Source organism: Pseudoliparis swirei, chromosome 21 (assembly GCF_029220125.1).
Source record: "Pseudoliparis swirei isolate HS2019 ecotype Mariana Trench chromosome 21, NWPU_hadal_v1, whole genome shotgun sequence".
Taxonomy (NCBI): domain Eukaryota; kingdom Metazoa; phylum Chordata; class Actinopteri; order Perciformes; family Liparidae; genus Pseudoliparis; species Pseudoliparis swirei.
In genome coordinates, this window is record NC_079408.1 from 4,326,103 (window position 1) to 4,352,357 (window position 26,255).

The window sequence follows — 26,255 nt, forward strand, 5'->3', positions numbered from 1 at the left end:
ACGTGACATCATCGCAGCAGTTTCTATCGCGAGATTCCCGTCAGTAGCAGCGTTTGATGACGATGGCGGGAAAAAACACCGTGGCGGGAAAGAAAGGCAGGGGTCAATACAAGGCAGGGGGCGCTCGCGCATCACGCGAGAATGCGCCACAAAACCAATACATTAAATTACAAAGTAACACGAGGAATTCCCCGACATTTGAGGCCTTTGTTCATCGTCTCTCTTCGTCCCGTTATCCAGTTTCATTCGGTCACGCGAGGAGCTTCTGTCGTGCGCCATCATGGTTTTAAATATCGTTTGTTAATTGTAAAAGCTGATATGTGGAGGCTCGGAGGGGGAGGGAGAGGCGAAGGAAGCACAGGAGAAAGGAAAGGAGGAGGGACCGAGGACTTAATTATAACAGATTGGTGTGTGCGTGGTTGCGAGTGTGGCGTAAAGCCAAATTACATTACATTTTAATAAGTCATCGTATTTTAACCGAGTGCTAGCTTAGAAAGCTCTTTTTGGGGTGTCTCTTTTTTTTTTTTTTTTTTTTACATGACTCCTTATATCAGTGAAAAAAGGCCTCTTTGGGGAAAATATAAGAGAGGCAGGACTGGTAGTGGCGCGTGGACCTCGACAGGCGTGGAGAGGAAGAAAGTGCGTTATTGTTAGTTGACACTCATCATCCTCCTCATCATCCTCATCCGGCCTGCTTTCGAGAGGCGAAGCCGGGAGCTGGAGTTTGCACCATGGCGGTAAACCTGGACAAGGAAGCGTATTACCGCCGGATCAAGAGGCTGTACAGCAACTGGAAGGTGAGCGGGACCAACGGGCGGTTTCGAATCCTCCAACGGCCGTTAGTCGCCTGTTGGGCTTCGCTTTTAAACCGAGAGGAGGAAAGTGACCCGTGTGAAGCCAACGTAACCAACGGCTACGTTAGCCGCGTTTTTCTTCCCCCGGCGAAGGCGCTCTGTTGTCGGGTGTGAGCGGTGCCGACCACTAGGCCTCGGGCCTTTTTTAAAAACCCGCTTCATTCACACTTAAAAACTCCCCATGTTGTTCGCTAAATAAAGCGTTTTTCATTTTAGTGTCTCACACACGCACTCTAGCTAACTCATGTTCCACGTTAGCTAGGTAGTTTTGCCACGAGCTAACTCGCGAGCCGAGCGGCTAAATCGAATTTGTCCACGAGCCCCGAGCGCGTGCGTTAATTTCACCCAGTACGTCGTATTAAAAGTGGTCACCGGAACACAATGTCGCGCGCACGGGTGTCCGACCGTTGGCTGACGAAGAGCCGTTAGACGTGTAATGTCGCCGAGTGTCAGTTTGTAGTTCTCACGGCTCGCTACAAGCGAATGCTAGCTGTTAGCTTATAGCTAGCATGAATATGTCCCGGTAACATGTGCAGGATGCGTCTGGACACCACTTTAACTTAAATTATGACAACACGTGACGTTATGCCTCACTTATTACGGTATTAAAACTCATTAGAAGTTGTGACTTTTAGCTTTCACTTGTGTTATTGAAGCTAAATAATACAAATGAGCCAATTAAGGACAGCTTTGTGTGTTTTTAAAAGTCGTTTAAAGACTTAAAGACCCGGCTTTGTGAGAGTTGGAGGCCCCCAGGGTGCAGCCAGGTGATGCAATATCAGGTGCTGGTGTTGCATATCTACTTTTCCAACGATGCTAACGCGACTGGCTGGCTTCCCACAGCAGGGTTGTTCATGTGACATCTGAAACACTCTTTGTCTTGGAGATGATTTTAGTCGTAGAAGCACCTGCCCAGTTTGTTTTTGTACTAATGTTTCCATTTCATGCATAACGTGACATCATGTGCTTGTGTCTCTTTCTTTTTCCAGAAAGGAGAAGATGAGTTTGGCAAAGTTGATGCCATTGTGGTGTCCGTCGGCGTGGACGAGGAGATCGTGTACGCCAAGTCCACTGCCATTCAGGTGAGAGAGTGAGTGAGAGGGAGAGTGAGTGTGTGAGAGAGAGAGAATGTTGCACACATTATGACGACATCGTCATCTTAACTAACCTTTTATGGAAGCTGTGTGTGGACTTGCTTATTTTGTCCGTCTTTCATTCACTAAACATGCATCTTAATGGAAAACTCTGTCAATCTGGATTCAACATCCTCATTAATTTCCCCTCAGACGTGGCTGTTCGGCTACGAGTTGACGGACACCATCATGGTGTTTTGCGACACCAAAATCATCTTCCTCGCCAGCAAGAAGAAGGTGGATTTCCTCAAACAGGTGGCCATGACCAAAGGCAACGAGAACGCCAACGGCGTGCCGCCCATCACGCTGCTCACCAGAGAAAAGGTAACCTGTGTAAAGACACGGAGGTAATGGCCGAATGCACGCCGCCCGTCGTACGCTGTGTCCACGCACGATTTGAAGACGTGCGGATGTCGCGGTGAACGCCTGTTCTGCGTGTGTTTCTCGTCGGAGTAAATCGGGCTCTTAATCCCTCCAGAATGAAAGCAACAAGGCGAACTTCGACAAGATGATCGAGGCGATCCGAGGAAGCAAAGAGGGCAAGAGGGTCGGCATCTTCAGCAAAGACAAATTCCCCGGGGACTACATGAAGAGCTGGAACGACACCATCACCTCCGGGGGGCTGGAGAAGGTAAACCGCGCTCCGGAGACGCCGCTTTGTGCGTCTCTAGTTTGGCCGACGCCCTCCGTCTTCTCTCACCTGCAGGTGGACATCAGCGCCGTGGTCGCGTACGCGATGGCGGTGAAGGAAGACGGAGAGCTGTCGCTGATGAAGAAGGCCGCCGCCATCACCAGCGAGGTTTACTCCAAGTTCTTCAAGGAGCGCGTCATGGAGATCGTTGACGCGGACGAGGTGAGGAGGAACTGAGGGTTTGTGTCCTGGCGTTACACCTGTGTTGTAACTGTTCAGGTGCTCCTGCGCTTACGTCATATCATTTTCACGGAAAAATTTCAATTGGTAAAACATCGATATCGCCCTCCTAGTTTTATGGTATCTCACACTTGTAACCAGGGTTTGTTTGTTCATGGAAAACCTGGAAAAGTCATGGCGTTAAATAATGGTTATTTCCAGGCCTGGAGAAGTCCTTGAAAAAAAACAAAAAAATCTGTTGTGTGTGTGTGTCCATAACTGCAAACTTGTCACCTTTCGGTGAAATTCACCATTTTGAACTCAAAATAGGTCATCCACGTGAATCGTGGAGATCCGAAGAGTTTTTGTTTTGCCGTTGAGATTGCAGTGAGACGCGGAGAAAAGTGTGAAGTGTTGCTCTTCGCAATAAAACATCTTTGATGGGGCGTGTCGCGTCTCGGCCAATCAGCGTTCAGATGTCCACAGCGTTTGGGGGTTCAGGTTAGCTTGAATGTTAGCCCGCTACATCTGCTGCTGTCACGCTGCACGGTGTAGCGATGCTAACAAAGTACCCGTACGTTAAACACGATGTGATTTACCATATTTTTAGTGTCGATACTTCATTAAGAGAGCGATCAGAGCGCACGCGCTGCTCCGTGTCGAGCTGTCTGCGCACACTGCGCTGCGCAGCTCACAGCGAGAGAAGTGGCGGAGTTTAGAGACTTCGGCTTAAAGAATAAAAAGATGCCAGAAGTGAAATGTTTCAGTCTGTAAAGTTGTGTAACTCTCCAGCTGCTCATCCTGATGAACTGTGGATCATCTGGTCAGAGACTAACGGCCTCATAGTGTAACATCAATGCTATGATGGAACCATGTAGTTTCATTCATATCTGGCTGTATTAATACTAATATTACTGACATTTGTTAAGTGTTGAAAAAGTTGGTAAAAAGTGAACCATACAGATGTTTTATTTATTCCTATTATAGATAAATATACCAGTCTCGTAATTATGGTACCATATTGTTTGTATGGTGTATTGAATTCTGGTATCGGGTATCATGATATTTATGGCAGGTATGTAATATGTATAGAAGTTATAATATGAGTATCGTGACAAACAGGTAGAGACGGAACAGATTCAGGGAGAAGTCCATGAGGACTGTTCAGGCTAAAAAAAGGAAGTTGGTTCATGAATGTCTTTAACCATATTATATATAATTGGGGCTATAACTAACGATTATTTTGATAATCGGTTGATTATTTTATCGATTAATCGGATAAAAAACTTTAATTTTCAACCCTTTATTCAAAACAGGGTCTGTACGGTCATGGAAAACCTGGAAAAGTCATGGAATGTTTAAATGGCTATTAGCAGGCCTAGAAAAGTAATTGAAAAAAATAAAATCCCAAAATATTTGGAAAAGTAATGCAAATTTGTTTTATTCAAATGTTAATTTACACGGTATATATACGGTATGCTTTGGAATTCTCATTGTTATTTTAAATACTACATCTTCTCACTTTGTCACGTATAGACAGTTTTCACAAAATGTTTAATCATGGAAATTTGGTTTAAAGTCATGGAAAGGTCCTGGAGATCCACTGGTCACCATGGTGATGAACCCTGTTCACTGGTCACCATGGTGATGAACCGTCACAAACAGACCGACAGCTTTCCTCTCCTGAGCAGTGGTCCCCATGTGGCCCCCTGAACAATATCAGAGACGCATTACGATTTATTATTTTTTTCACCTGGCCCGCTGCCGTTGAGATTGCAGTGAGACGCGGACAAAATGTGAAGTGGTGCTCTAAGCAATAGAACATCTTTGATGGACGTGTCGCGTCTCGGCCAATCAGCGTTCAGATGTCGACAGCGTTTGGGAAGTTAGGTTAGCTTGAATGTTAGTCCGCTACATCTGCTGCTGTCACGCTGCACGGTGTAGCGATGCTAACAAAGTACCCGTACGTTAAAAACGATGTGATTTAGCATATTTTTTGTATCTATACTTCATTAAAAGAGCGATCAGAGCGCACGCGCTGCTCCGCCCCGTTAAATGCTGTCTGCACGCGCAGCGCTCACAGCGGCGTGGTTTATCTCCGTTGCCTTTCTCCGTGGAAAAATATTTTCCGCTATCCGCCACGGAATAAATAACCACGTTTTCTACGTTATACTCTTGTGGAAATGCCACACACGTCGTGACATGTAGCGCCCTGGTGGCTGGGTTCATAACGTCACCCGGAGGCGCACACAGCTCCGTGAATGTCTCCGACTACGTGAATGACTTCCGCATCCAGCGCCACGTGAGCAGCAGCAGCCAATTAGATTCATCAACAGAGGAGCAGCTCAGCGCTGATTGGCTCTCACAACGCAGCGTCCTGTCCTCTCCCTCCGCTCTGGTTCCCCCTGTGCCGCTCTGCGCTCAATTCAACTTATTTGTTGTTGCAGCCCTATATATAATGACAATGTATATTTGTTATTACTATCATTATAGGGCTGAGTCAGAGCGGAGAACCTTTTGTTCTTAAACTGTTTATTATCATTATTTAGATTTGTGGTCAGAACAATAAAATGACTGTAGTTGTGGTTCTAAAAGCTTTGAGGCTTCAAACAACGTGGATGTGGTGTGGTGACAACAAAACAAAAAAAGTCACCTGCACCCCCCCGTTGTCACCTTTTTCACCCCTCATGAGTTTGCAGGTATTGTGTGTGTGTGTGTGTGGTGTGGGCGCAGTTCAGCTGAAGTATAAATGACGAGTTAATGGTAAAAATCCAGAAACGTCATTCCTGTCTCCCCCCCCCCCCCTCTCTCCCCCAACAGAAAGTGCGCCACAGCAAATTGGCGGAGTCGGTGGAGAAGGCCATCGAGGAGAAGAAGTACCTGGGCGGTGCGGACCCCACCACGGTGGAGATGTGTTACCCGCCCATCATCCAGAGCGGAGGGAACTACAGCCTCAAGTTCAGCGTCGTCAGGTAGCTCACCTCACCTGAGCAGAGACACGCTGATATGTTTTTAACATTGCAGCGGTTGGTAATTGTATAGAAACCTTTATTTTTTTCTTCCAACACCTTCTGAAAAGATATTTTAACTAATGTAGTACACATTGTTCATTATCTATTCATCTATTGATTGGATCTATTACATGTGGGAAAATTACAACACCAAAATATACCTTCAAGTTTCTTATTTTACACTTTACGACCCCTAAATATGTAGTTTATTATCATAGAATAAGTAAAGCAAACATTTTAAGCTTGAGTGTAACTGGCCACTTTAATTTTTTTGATGAGAAATTACTGAATAATAAATAAATAAAAATAGTTGCAGAATGTTTTAGTTTTTTTGCTGATCAAGCTTCAAACACACACAGGAAGCTGCATACACAATAGAGTTATCCTAGCTTAGCATAGAGACGAGAAGCATGAAAACAAACGTCTAAAGACGGATATATACATTCTGACCCTGTCGTCATATTAAAGGCCACGCCCCCTTTCCCCCGCTCCAGCGACAAGAACCACATGCACTTCGGGGCCATCACGTGCGCCATGGGGATCCGCTACAAGTCGTACTGCTCCAACCTGGTGCGCACCCTCATGGTGGACCCCCCCCAGGAGATGCAGGACAACTACAACTTCCTGCTGCAGGTGGAGGAGGAGCTGCTCAAGCATCTCAAACACGGTGGGTTCAGGAGCACGTCGGCAGCGTGGGAGCTCTGGGCACAAGCGTGCGACCTTTGCACTTTCAAATCGCAAATCGAAACTCACCTGTTCAGAACGGCTTTTCATGTGTGATTGTGGGCTCTACGCTCTTATTGTTTGTATCTATTGTTTTTATTGTTATTGTAGTTATTTTTATTGTATAGCTTCTAGGATGTTTTAATTATGTGAAGTAAAGTGTCTTTGAGTACTTCGAAAAGCGCTAGATACATTATAATTATTCTTAATAAATGTTTTAAATCATCTACGAATCTGCTGAATATTATTTTGATTTATTGCAGTGAAACATTTTTTTATTCAAAATGTTGGTTCAAATTTTGTCACAACAAGGAAAAGAATAATATCATATTTTAGAGGCTTAAAAAAAAATCTTTGGCTTTTATGGGCTAAAAAATTACAAAAATAAACGATTAGAAATATTTAATGTTCACAATCAATCCATGTTCTATAATATATATGAGTAATAGTTTTTAACTTCAGTATATATTTTTAATATTTTATCTGTTTTTATAAACATTATTTTCTTGTTTACAGGAGTAAAAATCAGCGAGGCGTACAACGCGGTCCAGGAGTACGTGAAGAAGGAGAAGTCGGAGCTCGCATCAAAGCTCACCAAAAACCTCGGGTAGATGCACGCATTTAAAAATATATATAATATTCTCCGCGTTCTCGCTCGCATTCACACACTCGTCTCATATCTTTGTGTGTTTCTTCTGTGTTTTTGTGTAGCTTTGCGATGGGCATCGAGTTCAGAGAAGGCTCGTTGGTCGTGAACTCTAAAAACCAGTACAAGCTCAAAAAAGGTGAGAACTCGGCACATTCGCATGTTTTGCTTTCACTACTCGAGCGTCTCGGGGGGCCATTGCATCATCGTTGACCCCTGTGTGTGTGTGTGTGTGCAGGCATGGTGCTGAGCGTCAGTTTGGGTTTCGCCGATCTGGTGAATAAAGAAGGCAAAAAGGACGAGCAGAAGAAATACGCCTTGTTCATCGGAGACACGATACAGATCAACGAGGTGAGGAGGGGCGCCGAGGGTCGAGGTCACTCGGTCGGGCGACTTCTTGACCTGTTGTTGTTGTTCATCCGTAACAGGAAGACGCCGCCACGATACTCACACCCGTCAAGAAAAAGATCAAGAATGTGGGGATCTTCTTAAAGGTACGTAAACACGTTGAAGCTGAACAGCTGGTATATTTGATGCATTAAAAAAACGTTTTGAAGCGATGCTTTAGGATCCGTATTCACGGTCAGATTTCCATTTTTAATAATGTAAACAAACCCAGTAAATTTATTTATATAATAATTGTCAACACTTTGTTCTGGGTTACTCATCTAAAGCGTTATTGTTCAATTAGTGTGTGTTACTGTCTCTTCCCAACTGTATTTTGTAGTGACGTACACCTGCCACCAGATGGCAGTAGCTACATTTGAAGCACCACTGTTAATTTTTCACAATAAAAGTCTGGTTACAATTTTTTTTTTTTTATAGTTTTAAACATAAAGGAAGTGTTGCGTTTGTAGCAACAGCGTAATGCATTAAACAAACGCTATCAAATATACTTTATAAGACTGGATTTAAAAATAAAAGCCTCTATTTAAAGCCACTGCTTGAGAATTTGCGTTAAAGAGTTTGTGTTGTAATGTCTTCTCTCTCGCTCTCTCTCTCTTTGCTCCTCAGAATGACGATGAGGACGACGACGATGAAGACGGGGACGATGCGGAGGAGCTGCTGGGGAAGGGCGCTCGTAGTGCCGCGCTGCTGGCAGACAGAACCCGAGTGAGTGTGGCTGCTCCCCGCGGTCAGATAACCGCTTTAATTTGGCACCTTGACCGAGTGTCTGTAACTAAGAGTGTGAATGTTTTTGTGCTCTACCAGCTACTTGGGAAGGTAATTATTCACTGTTTTTATTAAGTCTCATCGGCTTAAGTGCTTTAGTTGTAAAAAAATCCATTTAATGATCGGGGAAAAAGATGTCGCCCATTTTGTGTGCCTTTTTTTTGGTTTATTTTCTTGTGTTTTTAAATTAATTTTTCCGACCATCCAAAAACGGTGTGACACGTCCGTATCCTGGAAGCGTTATACATTCATTAATTTTTTTCTCCATTCTCTTTGTGTACAAATGCTCCTGCACGTCGGTGTCTGTGTGTACGATCGCCGACTTGTGTCTGTCGTCCAAACTCCAGAACGAGATGACGGCGGAGGAGAAGAGGCGGGCTCACCAGAAGGAGTTGGCCAATCACCTGAACGAGGAAGCCAAGCGGCGTCTGACGGAGCGGCAAGGGGACCATCAGATCCAGAAGTGAGCGGCGGGCACATTACCCAGAATGCATTTCTTCGTAATCCTTCTCCGAGAAGAAAAGAATATTGTTGTAGCCTGATCTTAATCTGCACCTGTGCAGAAATGCTGCGTTTAAAAAATAATGAACAGACGTGCAAATGTGTTTTCTTTTTATAAATCTGCTTTATTTAACAATTTCTCCTCATTATTTTGCCGGTACATTTTTTTAATGTATTTTTTTAATATTCTCTTTGTTATTTGTGTGTAAATATGTATATATTTATACAGGATTAAGTTGTCTTGTGTCATCTGGGATTTTCCTTTTTATGGCTGCACATTGACAACAAGGATCACGGTCATTGTATTTAAATATAACTTTTAAATCATCTGAAAGTGGTTCACCCTCCTCACTGATGGCTGTAAATGAGTTATAAGTAGCTTAATAAGAAACTATATGAGGATAAATCATTTTTCTATTAATCGAGTTCCTCTTTTCCTCTCCAGGGCCAGAAAATCCAACGTGTCCTATAAGAACATGTCTCAGATGCCGAGAGAAAAGGACATCCGAGAAATGAAGATCTTCATCGACAAGAAGTACGAGACCGTCGTCATGCCCGTGTTTGGCATCGCCACGCCATTCCACATCGCCACCATCAAGGTACGCCGCCGCCATCTTTCTGTCGATTCCCATTGCGGCGTCCACGCCGACTGACGCGTCCTCTCCTCCGTAGAACATCAGTATGTCCGTAGAAGGCGACTACACGTACCTGAGGATCAACTTCTACGTCCCCGGCAGCTCTCTGGGGCGACAGGAGGGGAATATCTTCCCCAACCCCGACGCCACGTTCGTTAAGGAAATGTGAGTCTGCACCATCTGATAAAAAATGCAACAAAATATATATATATCTCTATAATCTTTTTTCATGTGTATATATTTTCTTTTTTATATATATATATATTGATAATTATGTGTGTGTGTATTTAAAAGAAAACATATGTATTTTCTTAAAGAATTGGAATATATTTATATATTTTAACATATACAAACAATATATATGTAATCTGTATATATAATGTTTTTGGGAGTGTTTACATTTTCTTTTGAATATATATATTTAGATATACATATTTAGATATATATATATATATTGAGTTTATTCCTGTTTGAATTCAATACTCGACGAATGAAGAAAAAAATAAAAGAAAAAATTGTGTCACATTTTCATATATATAAAAATATAATAGATTCCATAGATAAATTGGGTATAAATCAGAGAAAGTGTTTTGTTAATCTGGCTTCACATTGACGTCTCGGTCCGGTTTGAGGGTTTTAAGTTTCCCTTAAAGTGTATCTTTCCTCTCCTCCAGCCCCTCCTCTAACTCCGCCCCTTTCTCTTCTCCCCTCAGCACGTACCGAGCGTCCAACCTCAAAACCCCCGGCGACCCGTCGGTGCCGTCCACCAACCTGCAGAATGCCTTCCGCATCATCAAGGAGGTGCAGAAGCGCTACAAGACGCGGGAGGCGGAGGAGAAGGAGAAGGAGGGCATCGTGAAGCAGGACTCGCTGGTCATCAACCTCAACCGCAGCAACCCCAAACTCAAGGACCTCTACATCCGGCCCAACATCGCCCAGAAGAGGATGCAGGGCTCCGTGGAGGCGCACACCAACGGTGGGGGGAGGGGGCGGAGCTTATTGGGACGACACGCTTCAACCGCCGCTCGGTTTCTCCAATAAAGTCTTCTCTCTCTCTCTCTCTCTCAGGCTTCCGGTTCACGTCGGTCCGCGGCGACAAGGTGGACATCCTCTACAACAACATCAAACACGCCATTTTCCAGCCGTGCGACGGGGAGATGATCATCGTGCTCCACTTCCACCTCAAGGTAACGCCGTGGGTTCAGCCCGTCAGACCGATGCCTCAAAGTTAGGATTATCTTTGTGTGAGGACGACGGCGTCGGGAACACACGAGGGGGGGGGCAGAAGATGCCCCGAATAAATATAATGTTGCCCCTCATGTCACGAGGAGAGGGGCAACACATCCCCCATAATAACCTCTAATAATTATGATCATTTAATAGCATTTTTCTTTGTTGTGTCCTTTCTGTGTTGTCCGTACTAGGTAGGTACACACGAAAAAAAACTAATAAATATCATTTTAAATTATTATTTTTAAATGAAATAAGTTATTGTTAAAAAAATTAATAACAATAAATAACTACAAAGAAATAACAATAAAGTGTAATATGATTGCCTGCTTTTTTTTAAATTAAGAAAATCGACTACTTTATAATATATTTATTACTGCCTAATAGTCTGATTATTGCCGAATAGTCCTATTACTGCCTAATATTTTTATTATTACTGCCTAGTGTCTTGATATTGCCCTATTTGTCTTACCTAATAGTCCTATTATTACCTAATATTCTTTACTTATTAATAGTCTGATTATTTATTGATTACTGCCTAATAGTCCTATTACTGCCTAATAGTCTTATTATTGCCTAATAGTCATATTTAAATGTTTATGACAATTGCTCATAAACTGTGAGCCTAAATAATTATATTTATTTTTAAACGGTTAAATGTTATTTCACATGTTTCATAAAATGCCCGCATTTTATTTTTAAATGCTCCTGGATTTCACTGCTCCTGGAAAAAATTGCCCCTTTGTAAAAAAGTAAATGTCCTCCCCTGACGTCCAACCTTTTCATTTGTTTGTCCTCCAGAACGCCATCATGTTCGGCAAGAGGCGCCACACGGACGTCCAGTTCTACACGGAGGTCGGGGAGATCACCACGGACCTCGGCAAACACCAGCACATGCACGACCGCGACGACCTGTACGCCGAGCAGATGGAGCGCGAGATGCGGCACAAGCTCAAGTCGGCCTTCAAGAACTTCATCGAGAAGGTGGAGACGCTGACGAAGGAGCAGCTGGAGTTCGAGGTTCCCTTCAGAGACCTCGGGTGAGTGGCGCAACACGAGGCCCCCGTGGCGGCGGCGGACGGTGTTCTGGAGGTCTGAGGGTCTCGTCTGTTCTCCAGGTTCCAGGGCGCCCCCTACAGGAGCACCTGCCTGCTGCAGCCCACCTCCGGGTCCCTCGTCAATACCACGGAATGGGTGAGAGACGTCTTTGAGTTTTACTCTACAGTGGTCGCTGGTGTTAATCGTCATGGTAACGTGACACCCAGGTGGATGACCACTTGTTAGAGTGAATTTATATTTAATATTTTGTTGAAAAGATACAAAATGTGTGTATATATATGTGTGTGTGTGTATATATACATACACAAAATGTATATATATATGTGTATATATATATATTACTTTTTATATATTTGTATAATTTTTGTATATATATATATTTGTGTGTATATATATATATACACAGAAATATATATATATACAAAAAATATATTTTTGTATATTTTTTACACACAAATATTAAAACTAATATATATACACAAAAAGTAAAATATATATAAATATATATTTTTGTGTGTGTATATATAAATATATATATTTGTAAAAATTAAATTTTATATACAATTTTTTTTAAGAGATATATATATATATATATATTTTAATAAATGTTTGATAACTGACCCTCGTCTTCGTCAGCCCCCCTTCTTGGTGACCCTCGACGAGGTGGAGCTTGTCCACTTTGAGCGCGTGCAGTTCCACCTGAAGAACTTCGACGTGGTCATCGTCTACAAAGAATACAACAAGAAGGTCACCATGATCAACGCCGTGCCCGTCAACTCCCTGGACCCCATCAAGGAGTGGCTCAAGTACGCTGATTATTATTAATATTATTATAATAATCGGCCTCGGCCCCCGCTCCTGTTCCCGTGGATCTGATGGTCTTCCTTCTCTGCAGCTCGTGTGACATCAAGTACACGGAGGGGGTCCAGTCCCTGAACTGGACCAAGATCATGAAGACCATCGTGGACGACCCCGAGGGCTTCTTCGAGCAGGGCGGCTGGTCCTTCCTGGACCCCGAGGGCGAGGTACCGCCACGGCCCGCCGCGCAGAGACCACGGCGAGACCGTGAACCGACACCTCGCTGACGGGGTGATGTGTGTTTGTGTCTCAGGGCAGTGGAGCGGAGGAAGACTCTGAGTCCGAAATGGAGGACGAGACGTTCAACCCGTCTGCAGATGACGACGAGGAGCAGGAGGAGGAAGAGGACAGCGACGAGGACTACAGCTCGGACACGGAGGACTCCAGTAAGACGACGACTCTTCTTCGTCACAACGGTCCTCTCAGAGGTTTTTCATTCAAATATAAATATAAGAAGTTTTAATATTTTCCTCGTCTTCTTTGTTTCTAGATTTCAGCGTCGAGTCGGAAGGCAGCGAGGAGGAGAGCGGCAAAGACTGGGACGAGCTGGAGGAGGAGGCCCGGAAAGGTTCGTACACGAGGAAGAGGAACGCTCCGTGGGTTCTGATGATGAAGGATCTGTTAATGAAGGATCTGTAAATAAAGGATCTGTTAATGTAGCTCCTGTGAATTCATTATTTAAAAGTATATTTCTGTTATTTGTCGGTGCAGCTTATGAAGAATTTAAAAATACAAAAAAGTTGGAAAATAATATTATTTGTAATAATACAATTATTATATGTGTGATATCACTGGAAAGACAAATCCAACATTTAATTTTCTTTTCTTTTTTATACGTTTGCATAAACAAATTATTTATGCTCCTCTCGGCTCCTGGATTATATTTAATAAAATAATAATAATTCCTGTTTTAAAAAAAACACATCTTTGCTGTTGGTGTTTTCGCTTATTATATAAGAAATGTTGTTTGTCGTCGTCAGCTGACAGAGATAGCCAGTACGTGGAGGAGGACACCACCACCGCCAGCAATACCAACAACAAGAAGAGGAAGCTCCGCCCCTCAGTCCCCAGCAGCACGCCCAACAAGAAGAAGAGACGACGCTGAGCATGTCTCTCTCTTTCTTTCTCTCTCTTTCTTTCTCTCTCACACATACTGCCAAACCTAGTTGACCCTTGACCCCCTCCCTCAACTCCAACTGGCTCTTGACTCGCACACTTAAGACACACACACACACACACATGCTCGGACACACGATGTGTATATAGACGTAGACACCCCATATTTTTGTGTCGGTCAGTGAAGTGTCATGTGGAAATGGTAAAGAACCGGCACACACACACACACACACTTCATCCATTATCTTACCCCTTCTTCTCCTTCCTCCTCCTCTCTCGCCCCCCCTCCATCCATCCATCAGGGTTTCGTGTGTGTGTGCATGATTAAATGGGTTTTTATTGCGAGCATCGTTTATTTTCTGTTGAAGAAGAGTTTCTTAACTAATAAATAATAATAAAAGAACGGCTTGACTTCCTCTGCCAAGTGTTTTTGTATAAAACTGGGACTCTCCACTTTTCTTTGTTTCTCTCCCCGTCGTCTTTTGTTAAATTTGTAGTAATAAGATTGAACATTTTATTTTTTGAGGGGAGCAGATGCATTTTTTTCTGATTTCTTCTTTTTCAAATGGGGGTTTGTAAATGTGTGCACACACACACACGCCCCGTCTCCCTCACACTCATCCTCCCTGATCCCTTTTTTTATTTTTATTCTCAGTAGAATCGTTGTTGTACTGTTAATTCTAAAAATCCTGTTTTTTTGTTTTTGTAATAAAATTAAAAGGAACTGTAGTTTTTCTTTTCTTTTGAACTTTATCTTAATTCTGCTTTTATATAATGTGTAAGAAAAAAATCGTTAAATTTGGATTTCCATGATCCTTTGTGCACGTGACGTTTGAGTCCGTTAAAGATGTCGGTGAACTCTATGCTCATATAATATATATTATATAATATCCTTCAGATGTTTTATATTGCTGTGAATTTAAATAATTTGTTGGACTGTTGGTTAAACTAAAGACATTTGGCAGATTTAATTAGAGGTATACTTTCTGACCCTTCAAAATAAGACTAAATTGACCTTTAGAGGGAAGCAACCTCTTGAATATCAATTTAGTCTTATTTTGAAGGGTTAAAAAATATTTTGAAATGGGAACGTTTAGAGCATTTCTGATGTGTGTGTGTGTAGGGGGGAGGGGGGGGGAATGGGTGTGTGTGAGACCTTGAGGCCTCGTGAAGAGGAGGATCACCTTTTGACCCCTTAGGATCAAACTGGTTCTCAAACACGTCTTTTAATCAGGATTTTCCCAAATATCTCTTTCTCTTCCACAAAAAAAATTATTATTTTAGAATGGGGAAGATTAAACATTAATAAAGCTTCTTTCTTAATCCATTGAATCATCTTAACACGTCTGTCTTCGGCCAAAACAACGATTAAAAGAAACTTTCATTTCATTTTCGCACAGCAGACTTTAACTCATCTTATTCCAACCGGAGTAAATCGAGCATTTATTTGGGGATATTTACACATTTTATAAAGAAACCACAGCAGCAATGTTCATAATAATGAGGAAACGGACAACACTGCACGTACGGATCAATTCCTGGAGGTTTGTGATGAGAGAATATCTAAAAAAGCTTCATCCTGTCATCCTTCCAACTTATTTTCATATTCCATGGTCGTTGTGAGTCGTGCCCTAAAACCAACAACTCGCCCTCCTCTTCAACGCAAATGTCCTCCCGCCCTCCCCAGCCGGCGTGTACACACCGCAGTGGTCCACTGCTCTCAAACACACACACACGCGCTTGTATTTCTATACCAGTGGGGACTCACACATCTGACTCAATGCACACACCCCTACCCACAAAGCATCACTCCAAAAATACACACCTGGATGTGACTCAAATGAATAATGACCCCTTTAGAGAAGTGGGAGATGCTCTCAATGTGTGTGTGTGTGTGTGTGTGTGTGTGTGTGTGTGTGTGTGTCCTCACAAAGATACTAAAACCTTCGAGGCCATGCAAACGTCCCCCTGTCCGGAGTGCACTAAAATAAACATCCTACCATGTTTTTTCCAGCTGGTCGCGGGCCATTAAGCATCCAAACCCAGAGACATGGGGGGGGGGGGGGTCACACGGCACACCTGTGCCTTCATCTCGGTGTGCACCTGCGTTTGGATGATCTTCTCCTCGTTGCCGCTCATCATGGAGGGAGGCGGTCGCAGGAGGATGCTCTTCTTTGGTTTGTGCTCTTTCTTTCCTCAACTTTGAGAACAACAAGATAAGTCAAATGTTTTGTATTATTCGTTTCTAAAAGACATAAAACGCGTTGGTTTATTCTCTTATTTGATTCTTTCCTCCGCTCCACAGGGGCAGTTTTCTTCCTCGTGGAGGTCACGCGCCAGACGGGTAAGAGAAGACGTGTTCACACCCGAACTCGAGAAGATCATTTTATTCATTTTATTCTACTTTAATTGTTCCTCGTTCAAACAGATATGTTCATAAACCATGCAGGGAAACTCGTTTAAGAAATGCCCACACCGTCATCATTTATTAATATGTTTTTAATTAAAGCTGGTTTCAGAAGAGGACATTAAAAAAATGCAAAAATAACAAAAAAATGAGTAAATAAAACTGTTTATTGTGTTAAGACCTCAGCATTTGTTCCCTTACTTTAAATATATTGTTTTATTTCCTACATATTAATATTATAGATATTAATTGTCATATCTTCCATATAAAAAAAAGAAGAAATATTAAGTGCTACTTGAGTGCTTCACAACAAGGTTAATTTATTGTGGCGAGGGTTCCCAATATTCAAAAATAATAATCGATAATCCTCATGTTGTGATTTTTTAATTTATTTTAAAGAATATCGATCAGATTAAACCGCTTTTATTTGTCTTTATCTAATTTTTATAGTCATTATTATTTAATGTTGTCATTATTTTGTTGTTGTGTGTTGTTGTTGTGTATTTTATTCAGTCAATCATTGCAATCCAAGATATTATTCTATATAATATACAAAACAGAAAGACTGAAAAGGTAGAAGCAAAACATGCTTAAATATTCCTATCTTAAATGATTATAATCAAATAAATCAGAAAATTAATATAAAATAAAGAAAAATAATAAAGAAAAGAAAAAAATTATATATATATATGTACAGACTCAATATATATATATACTTACCAATATATATATATATACAAAAAGAAATATATATAAGAAAATAAATAATAATACACATATATATATATATATCAACAAAAAAATAAAAAATACATACAAAACATGTATATGTATATATTAAAAAAATAATCAATTCATAATCAAATAAATCAGACAAGTAAGAAGAAAATTAAAAAATTAAATATATATATATATATATATATTTTCGTCGTCATTATTCGACAACGCACAAACTCCATCATGCCACACAAGAAGAAACACGACAAAGATTTAACCGATGTTTTATATATATATTAATAAATATATATTCTCATTAAAACACAGAAAATCTTTTTTTTCCCATTATTTGTTCATGCTCATGATTTATATTCAATGTGCCAAAACCTTTTCATCCCCTTCAACACGATGGCGACCACGGCAACAACATTAAAAAAACATTTTTAATTTCCATTGTTTTCCTTGTCGTTTGCCACACAGGCCCCTCCTACTCCCTGCAGTACATCCTCTACAGTGACCTGAAGATGAGCTGGCAGGACGCCCAGAGCTACTGCAGGAAGCACCACGATGACCTCGCCACCGTCTCGGATCAGGAGGACGACGCCGCCATCAGAGCCATGAAGCCGGGCCGGGCCTTCTGGATCGGGCTGCGCGACGACGTCGGCAGCTGGGAATGGGCCCTGCGGACGGAAGACGCGGAAGTGATGAATGGCAGCATTTTCTGGGGGGAGAGTCAGCCGGACAACAAGGGAGGGGTCGAGCGCTGCGTCTCCATGACGACGGATGGCCTCTGGTTCGACCTGAACTGCACGATCAAAATGCCTTTCGTCTGCTTCGACGGTGAGACGCCGAGCCGATCCTCCAGATCACAAATATTGATCACGTGGAGACTAATTCCCCCCAAAAGTAAACATGACGGGGTTCATAGAAAAACCTGGAAAAGTCCTGGAATTTTTATAAATGGTTGTTTCCAGGCTTACAAAAAATGAAAAATCCCAAAAGTTTCGGATTTTTTTTCTTCTTTTTTTTTAGATGTGAATTTATGCTCAGTTTTAAATAATGAAATAATTAATAATAATTAATATGCGCTTTAAAAGAAAGATGCTCCACACTCTACCTCTGAGAGTGAGTGAGCTGCTTGGCCCATACATGAGCACCCAAAATATGAGAGCGGTATGCAACATTTGCTGTGAAAAGACACACACACACACACACACACACACACACACACACACACACTCACTCACTCGACCGATCTCACAATACAGTAAAGATAATCCAGCATGAATACTTTGTGAATATGTTAGTTAGAACGAGTATGTCCAGACTTGTTCTGTTTCCTCTCTCCACGCAGACGATGTGACGGATCCCTACAGGCTCCAGACCAAAGAGTTGACTTGGCTCGATGCGAGGAGCTTCTGCCTGCAGAACCACGTCGATCTGGCCAGTGTGGAGTCTCTGAGTCAGAAGGCCCTGGTCCTGGAACTGCAGGGCTCCCACGTGCAACAGGCCTGGATCGGCCTGCACAGAGACTCCTGGATCTGGTCCAATGGCAGCATCTCCTCCTTCAGACGCTGGCAGGACGATCTGCCCAGCGGCGAAGACACTCAGCCGTGTGTTCAAATGCAAAAAGGCTTTTGGAGCGGCTCGCCGTGTGAAGCCGAGCTCAACTTTCTCTGTCAAGGTAAGCCCAAAGTAATCGAGTACATACGAATTGTGCTCAAGCACATCACTTGAGGAAATGTGCTTTTATTTTACAGGCAGGGGGACAAAACTGGGTATATATAAGATATATATTTTACAAATATATATTTTCAATATATATATTTTTAGAAAGATATATATATATATATTCATAAATATATTTTTAGTTGTATATATATATATATATTTAATATATATATGTATATATCTTTGTGTATATACACATTTTTAGTTTTGTTTGTTGTTGTATATATATACTTTCTGTATATATATATGTATATATTTTTGTATATATATTTAGTTTTGTTTGTTTGTTGCTGTTGTATGTATATATATTTTGTATATATTTATGTATATATTTTTTAAATATATACATATACATGTTTAGTTTGTATTTTGTATTTTTTGTTGATATATATATATAAGTATTTTTATTTATTTTCTTATTTTTATTTATTTTCTTATATATATTTATTTTGGTAAGTATATATATTTTGAGTCTGTACATATATATATTAAATATATACAGGACTGTCTCAGAAAATTAGAATATTGTGATAAAGTTCTTTATTTTCTGTAATGCAATTAAAAAAACAAAAATGTCATGCATTCTGGATTCATTACAAATCAACTGAAATATTGCAAGCCTTTTATTCTGATTTATTGCTGATTATGGCTTACAGTTTAAGAAAACTCAAATATCCTATCTCTAAATATTAGAATATCATGAAAAAGTATACTAGTAGGGTATTAAACAAATCACTTGAATTGTCTAATTAACTCGAAACACCTGCAAGGGTTTCCTGAGCCTTGACAAACACTCAGCTGTTATAAATCTTTTTTTTTACTTGGTCTGAGGAAATATTAAAATTTTATGAGATAGGATTTTAGAGTTTTCTTAAGCTGTAAGCCATAATCAGCAATATTAAAAGAATAAAAGGCTTGCAATATTTCAGTTGATTTGTAATGAATCCAGAATGCATGACATTTTTGTTTTTTTAATTGCATTACAGAAAATAAAGAACTTTATCACAATATTCTAATTTTCTGAGACAGTCCTGTATATATTAAATATATATATGGGTGTGTGTTCCTGCTGGAGGCACCATTTAGCTTAATACAAATCTCAAACTTCCTTACTCTCCCCCCCCCCCCCCATGGACTGCCCCTTCCCCCTCCTCTTCATTTAATTAATTTTCCATTAATTGTTCCCCGTTGTAACAGACTTAGTGCCCGTGGCTCCACCAACCTCCAAAAAGAGGACAGTGAAGATGAAGATGCTGACCACCTCTGACCTCACAGATCCAGCCATCAGGACTCAGATCTTACAGCAGGTGCATTGAGCCGCTGACTTTGGGATTCCTTCAAATAAATAACATCTGGTTCTCATCTGGTTTCTCTTCCTCTTTTTGTGTTCAGTTGGTGGCAGCTCTGAAGTCGCAGGGCATCACTGGCGTCAAGCTGAGCTGGAAGACTTTAAGCAAAGGTAACAATTGTGATCTAAATAAATATATTTATATAATTTATATACATATATATATATATACATATACATATATATTTATATACATATATATATAATATATATTTATTTATACATGTATATTTAGATATAAATCTGTATTTATGTATTTATCTATAAATATATATATATATATTTATATATATATATTCATTTATAGATTTATTTATTTATATATAAATATAAGCATATATATTTATATATATATGAATATATTTATATATAAATATATTTATTTATACATGAATACATATATATATAAATATATATGTTTATATTTATATTTATTTATACATAAATATATATAAATAAATAAATCTGGTTGGATTCAATGCAGATTATTTTTGAGCATTATGTGTTTCTTATTTTTCTCCTTTATCCTGATTCACCTGCTTCTTCTTTTATCAACAGATGGACGTGAACAGAAAATAAACTAAAACCTCCACTGAGATTTCTTATTATAAAATGTAACTAGTGGGACAATTTGAGAACATTAGTTTTTACCTTGATGACCTGCAACTGTTGTTGTTTTGTGTTGATTTGTTTGCGTTACACTCTCATAGGATGCCCTAACATTATTAATTAATTAGTGTGTGAATTTATTCTGGTGATCTTGTTTTAATATCTATCGTCTACACAACATGTGTATTCAAGAAATGACGTGGCTAATAAACTTTAATAAATAAATCACAATAAAGAAAGTGAAAGTGTGAAAATCATGTGCTCTTTTCTTTCCTATTGATCATCTAAAGATCAGCTGATAATCCTCTGCTGTCTGACATTTAAAAAAATAATATATATATAAATATATATATATATATATATATATATATATATATATATGTATATATATCATGTGTGTGTGTTTAAAAAATAAACATATATTTGATAATATTTTTTGAATATATATAGATTTTTTATAATGTGTGCATGTTCTGTATATATATATATATATATATATACAGCACATTTTTATTGTTTGCAAGATTATGTTATTGGTTTTTTTTAAATTCTGTGTTATTTTATTAAAAGTTATTTCCGTTGGGACATCGAGAGCTGAATAGTGAGGCAGTTTCATTTTACTAGCAAGGTGCTTATGAATTACAAATCCATTTCCAGGAAAGCATGACGTGTATTATTATTACCAGTACAACCTGAAGGATTGTACTTTCATTTCTGCATAAACATAACTTTTAGTACCTACAGTTGAGTCATGATCAACATCATGAGTTACATCACATTCACAGCTCAGGAATGTGCAGTATGCAAGAAGGCGTGACAGAGTTGTTTTCATGAATAAAATCCTCGGCTTGAGTCAGTCTCACATCAACTGGAACTCAAACAGGTGACACGATTTTCATAAACATTTGTTGTTTATTATACTTTATCAATGCAAACATGATTTTTGTAATAATTGTGGAGGTCGGTGCTGTCGTGTTACTCAATCCGTCTCTGATATTATTAATTATTCATCCCAATCATCGTGCTGCTGCTGCAACCTAGAAAATAATATTTCCACATTTCAAAGTGAAACTTTTAAAACATTTATTTATAATTTGTATTGTGGATGTACTGATTTTAATTTTATTTTTTTAACCTTTTTTTGTGATATGTGTTATCAGGAATCAGCAAAAAGACAAACAGATCTAACAAGAAGTGACATGTATCTTTATTGATGAGCTATATTCAACAGTCCCAGCAGTTATAAAGCTGTTTATAAATGTCTACTAAATGTCTACTAACTTTAATAAACCATTTCAAGTCATAAAGAAACGGTGTAAACCATCAATTCTGCAGCGAAACATGCCAATAAAAACTAGGACGACAAAGTGGACACCATACTGTCATCGGCAGCTGATCTTTTTATATTTTGCTATAAACCATTTCAAGTCATAAAAAAAACTAAAAAAACATCAAATTGTGCAGCATCATAATGCCAATAAAAACTAGGACAAAGTGGACACCATACTGTCATCGGCAGCTATGAGTCTATAATAATTAAACTACCCAAAAGCAATACTTGAGTAAAAGTAAAGATACCTTCCTGGAAAAGTACAAATAACCTCTGAGAACGTGAGTAAAACTCTTAAAGTATCTGATATTTATTGTACTTAAGTATCAAAAGTAATCATCTCATATAAAATGTACTTAAGTATTGAAAATAAAAGTAGGCCTACAAGTAAATGCTGTTCATCTACTCATGTCGTTGTTAGCTAAGTTAGCATCCTGAGCATCACTGGGAATCAAAAGAACGCGACTTTGAGAGCACTTGTTTGCAATTGCGCAATAACGTGATGAGCTAATGGCGTAGCTGCAAGCTAACGCAACCGACTCACCAAACCTGCTTGTTGGAGTCTGTGTTCCACCGCAGTGCTCGACGTCGGGCTCACGATTCATTTGTTTTCTAAAGAGTGGAGTTTGTAGCGAGTAACGAAGGTTTCAGGGGAAAAGTATCGGAGTCAACGTATTAGTTTCTTTGCAAAATGTAGTGAAGTAAAAGTGAAAGTAAACAGAGATATAAATCGTAAAGTTAAGAAACTTGAAAACTGGTTCTTCAAGTCAGCAGTCGAGTTGAATCTGTTTCCAAAAAGATCAAATGTCAAATTTTAATTGGATCAAAACCTGCTGAGAGAACTGGATAATGAAAGAGCTAAAAACACAACGCCGGTACCCGAGAGGTTTCTGCAACCAGCCATGCAAAGGTTATTATCCCGCAATGTCTATAAAGCATCGGTTTATTAACAATTAATAATGACAACAGTTAGAATTAAAACAGATAAAGAGTCCTGTGAGGATGTTCTTAGGCACAGTGGCGCTTTGAGCTAACTGCTAAAATGCTCTCAAATGTAGGAGCAGCGTTGTTGACCGTCATCTTCGATGAGTGTGTTCTGACACTAATATTTACCACAAAGCAACTTACACTGTAAGTACAGCTGAAGTTGATGGGAGTGGCAATAGTTTCGTGGATCCAAACAGCAATTGAGATAGAAGATAATCAAAATCGCAAAATCCATCTGTGGCAGCTAGAGGGGTGGGGTCTCTAATCGGCCTCGGCTGCTGGCTGGTTGGCAATCAGCCAGAGCAGCAAAGAGTGTAAGGGAGAGGGCGAGCAGAGGCGCCGTCGTGCGGTCTGCTGAGTAAAATAAAGAATGTTACTGAACCGGTCTTGCAGAAACCTTGGTGCTTTTGGGGGAAACCCACGGGCGACGGCCCGGAAGCTGTTACACCATCCAAGAATGACTCAGATATTTCAGTCTTGGCAATTCCAAGAGACGCAAGGCGGTAACACTGAACGATTAACACGGGCTCTGTTTCTATCACCTTTCTTCAGGTCCTTGAATTCTCCTGAATTGCCTTTTTGAAGCAGAAAAAAAATCGACGTCCCAGCTAATCATCGTTAGCTAACCATCATGGAGTTGACGCCGAAGATAAGCGTCGATATCGACTTTGTAGAGTATTTGAAACAAAATCCAAATGCCGCCAACACGCAACTGTTCTCTTTTCTGGCGCTGCTGAACGCGTACGTTCCTGACTCCTACCTCCTGATGTCTGAGTGTCAGCAGATCCTCGGACCACCCGATCCCATCCACCGAGGCCCCCCCTTTGAAGAAAGAATGGAGCCTTTTGCCTTCTTAATCCAAAGGTCCCTTCCGCGCTCTGACCACGTCTGCATTGAGCCAAGCCTTGCACAGTTTTCCCTGGCATTACTTGCTGCAGTAGGGATTTCCAAGACTGCGACAGTGAAGAAATTAATGTTCTCTTCACTTTGTGGAGATCGGCCCCAACCACATATGCTCCAGTTCATCAAATATTTGCTGACAAAGAGAAAATGGGAAGAAAAGGGGAAAGCGAAGTTCTCAAGGTTGATTGAAGACATTTTTACAACGAGTTTCTACAACGCAGTGTCTGTCTTGAAAACGGCATCAAATAAATTTAGACAAAACTCCATCTACCCCCAGACGCTTTCCCGTCTCTACTACATCCGAGGAAGAACCGATGGCTATGAAAAAGCTGAAGAATGGGCAAAGAGAGCCATTGAGAGAAATGAGAACAACTCGTATGTGGCCGACACTCTCGGGCAGATTTACAAGAATTTGCTGATGAAAGCCAGGCAACTCCCCGACATCCAACAGATGGCAGACAAGGCCTTCAAAGCCTTTAAAGACGTGGAGAGGAAAGCTGACCAGGAAGAGGGCCCAGAATTGAGGGACATGGAAGGTACCGTAAGCATTTCAGATTCCTTCAACAACAGAGGCCTTTTTGGCTTCGTTAACGTGGCAATGATAGTCTTTGAGAAGCTCGAAAAACAATGGTCTCCTCGCTTGCGGGTATACATCCGGAAATTAAAAATGGAAGTTCGAGCTAAGTTTGACTTTTTTGAACGGTACCTAACCTACTCCAAGCCCACCATGACATCCGCAGAGCCAGATTACTTCTGGAAGTACATTGCAAAGTGTTACGAAATGTACACAACGGCAAAAGCGGCAGAATCCAGAAGCTTTCCGGGCCTCCTGGAAGGTCTGAGTCAAGGCCTCTTCACGTCGAAGGGAAGACGAGCTGGTTTTACGGAAGCCCAGAAAACCGTGTCGGATTTAGAGGAAATCCTTGAGGATTCGATGACCTTCTACGAGGCCAATCCCGACGATGTCCAAGCAGCCGAGTGTTACGTCCTCGCCAACGTCACGTTGAGCAACAGGATACAGCTTTACACCCCCGTGAATCAACTCCAAGCAGTAATGCACAGATTCTTTTACACGGGCGTCGGGCGTCGAAGCCCCGAGTTCTACCTCATGGCTCTGCTGTTGTTTTGGCCTCAGGAAGAGTCTCAAGATGTGGAACAACCAGCCACGGAGGATGAGTCGTCAGAAGATGAACCCTCGGAGGTTGAGGACAGCGACGGGGAACAAGGAACAAGCAGAGAGCCTGAACAACTACCTCTTGACTTCATGTTCGACCTGCAGCAGTACGTCGCGTTCATGGAGGAATCGTTCGAGAGATCCGATGCCAAGTACCTTCGAGGCCGTTACCTATCGCCGCTGTTTTTTCTGGGTAAGGGCTCTGGCCTGAACCGATGGATCCACAAATCGCGGTTGGATGAAGTCGTGGGAAGTGAGGTGGACACTGAGCTCGCCGATGAACAGGATACAAGTAACAAGAAGAAATGGAAGTGGATCAACGCGAAATGGACCACGGGGGCCGTGTGGCGAATCCCCGAAATTGAAGACATGCTTCTCCCGGTCCGGGTCGAGCCGTGCCGCACGCCCACGAGGCCACAGGTGCAGGATGAAGAGAAAGTGCTTGTTTGCACTGGAGGGAGGAAAATAACAGTTACAAAAGAGGCGGGACCTCATTCAGCCGTGAGCCCGATGCTTTTCTACCTTGGCTTCAACATTAAGGGTCCCTTCGTCTTCCAAGTGTCCGAACAGTGATTGACAAAGGACGCTTTTGGGCTGGACCCAATTTTCTGGATTCCCTTTCAAAAGTTCCTGAGATGTTCCTGTGAAAAAAAAAAAAATTCATATCTAGATAGTAGTAGATAGTGATGGATCTATCTTTAATCTTATTTCCCACGAGTTAATTGAAACATTTTCTTTTTAAATTGTATTTACATCTTGGGATTTTCTTTAAATAACTATGATTGACCACACTGTATCATAACCCTGGTATTATAATTTGGTGTTAAAAGATACATTTAATGTAAAAATGATATCTTGTGTGATGCTTTTTTTTTCTTCTTCATTGTTTTTCAGTTAAAAACTAAGGTATATTATAGATATATTATATATTGTAACATTAACCATTTATTTTCAAAGAAAAGTGGTGTGAAGATGTCATTTGAAATAATTTGGGAAGTTGTTTTGGCAAAAGAATAAAACATGAAATGTGATTATTTGCTATGTGAGTTTGTTTTGAGATGTTAACTACAGCGAGCATGCACTGACTGTTGAAAAATAGCGGCTATGGTAAGTAATTTCTATTAATCCCATCGAAAACATAAAAAAATAACTTAAAAGCTACTTTATTTATTTGTTTGTTTGGAAAAATACCCAAAACACATCAGAGAAAACATGTATAAAACTACATTAAACATTAGAAAACGCCACAAAAAAAGAGTA

At 40.6% G+C, this 26,255-nt stretch overlaps 1 protein-coding gene across 1 annotated transcript; it reads left to right on the top strand.

Annotated features, from left to right (window-relative positions):
- The first annotated feature begins 199 nt into the window (after positions 1–199).
- Positions 200–14,518, top strand: supt16h (SPT16 homolog, facilitates chromatin remodeling subunit). Its single transcript, XM_056442360.1, has 24 exons — positions 200–797; positions 1,844–1,936; positions 2,141–2,311; positions 2,466–2,618; positions 2,694–2,840; positions 5,658–5,809; positions 6,343–6,515; positions 7,088–7,178; positions 7,283–7,356; positions 7,456–7,568; positions 7,646–7,711; positions 8,232–8,330; positions 8,738–8,853; positions 9,337–9,490; positions 9,564–9,691; positions 10,240–10,502; positions 10,595–10,713; positions 11,558–11,796; positions 11,875–11,950; positions 12,452–12,621; positions 12,711–12,840; positions 12,927–13,059; positions 13,164–13,241; positions 13,654–14,518. The coding sequence occupies exons 1-24, from the start codon at positions 732–734 to the stop codon at positions 13,776–13,778; spliced, it is 3,129 nt and encodes a 1,042-aa protein (XP_056298335.1). The 5' UTR covers positions 200–731; the 3' UTR covers positions 13,779–14,518.
- The last annotated feature ends 11,737 nt before the right edge of the window (positions 14,519–26,255 follow it).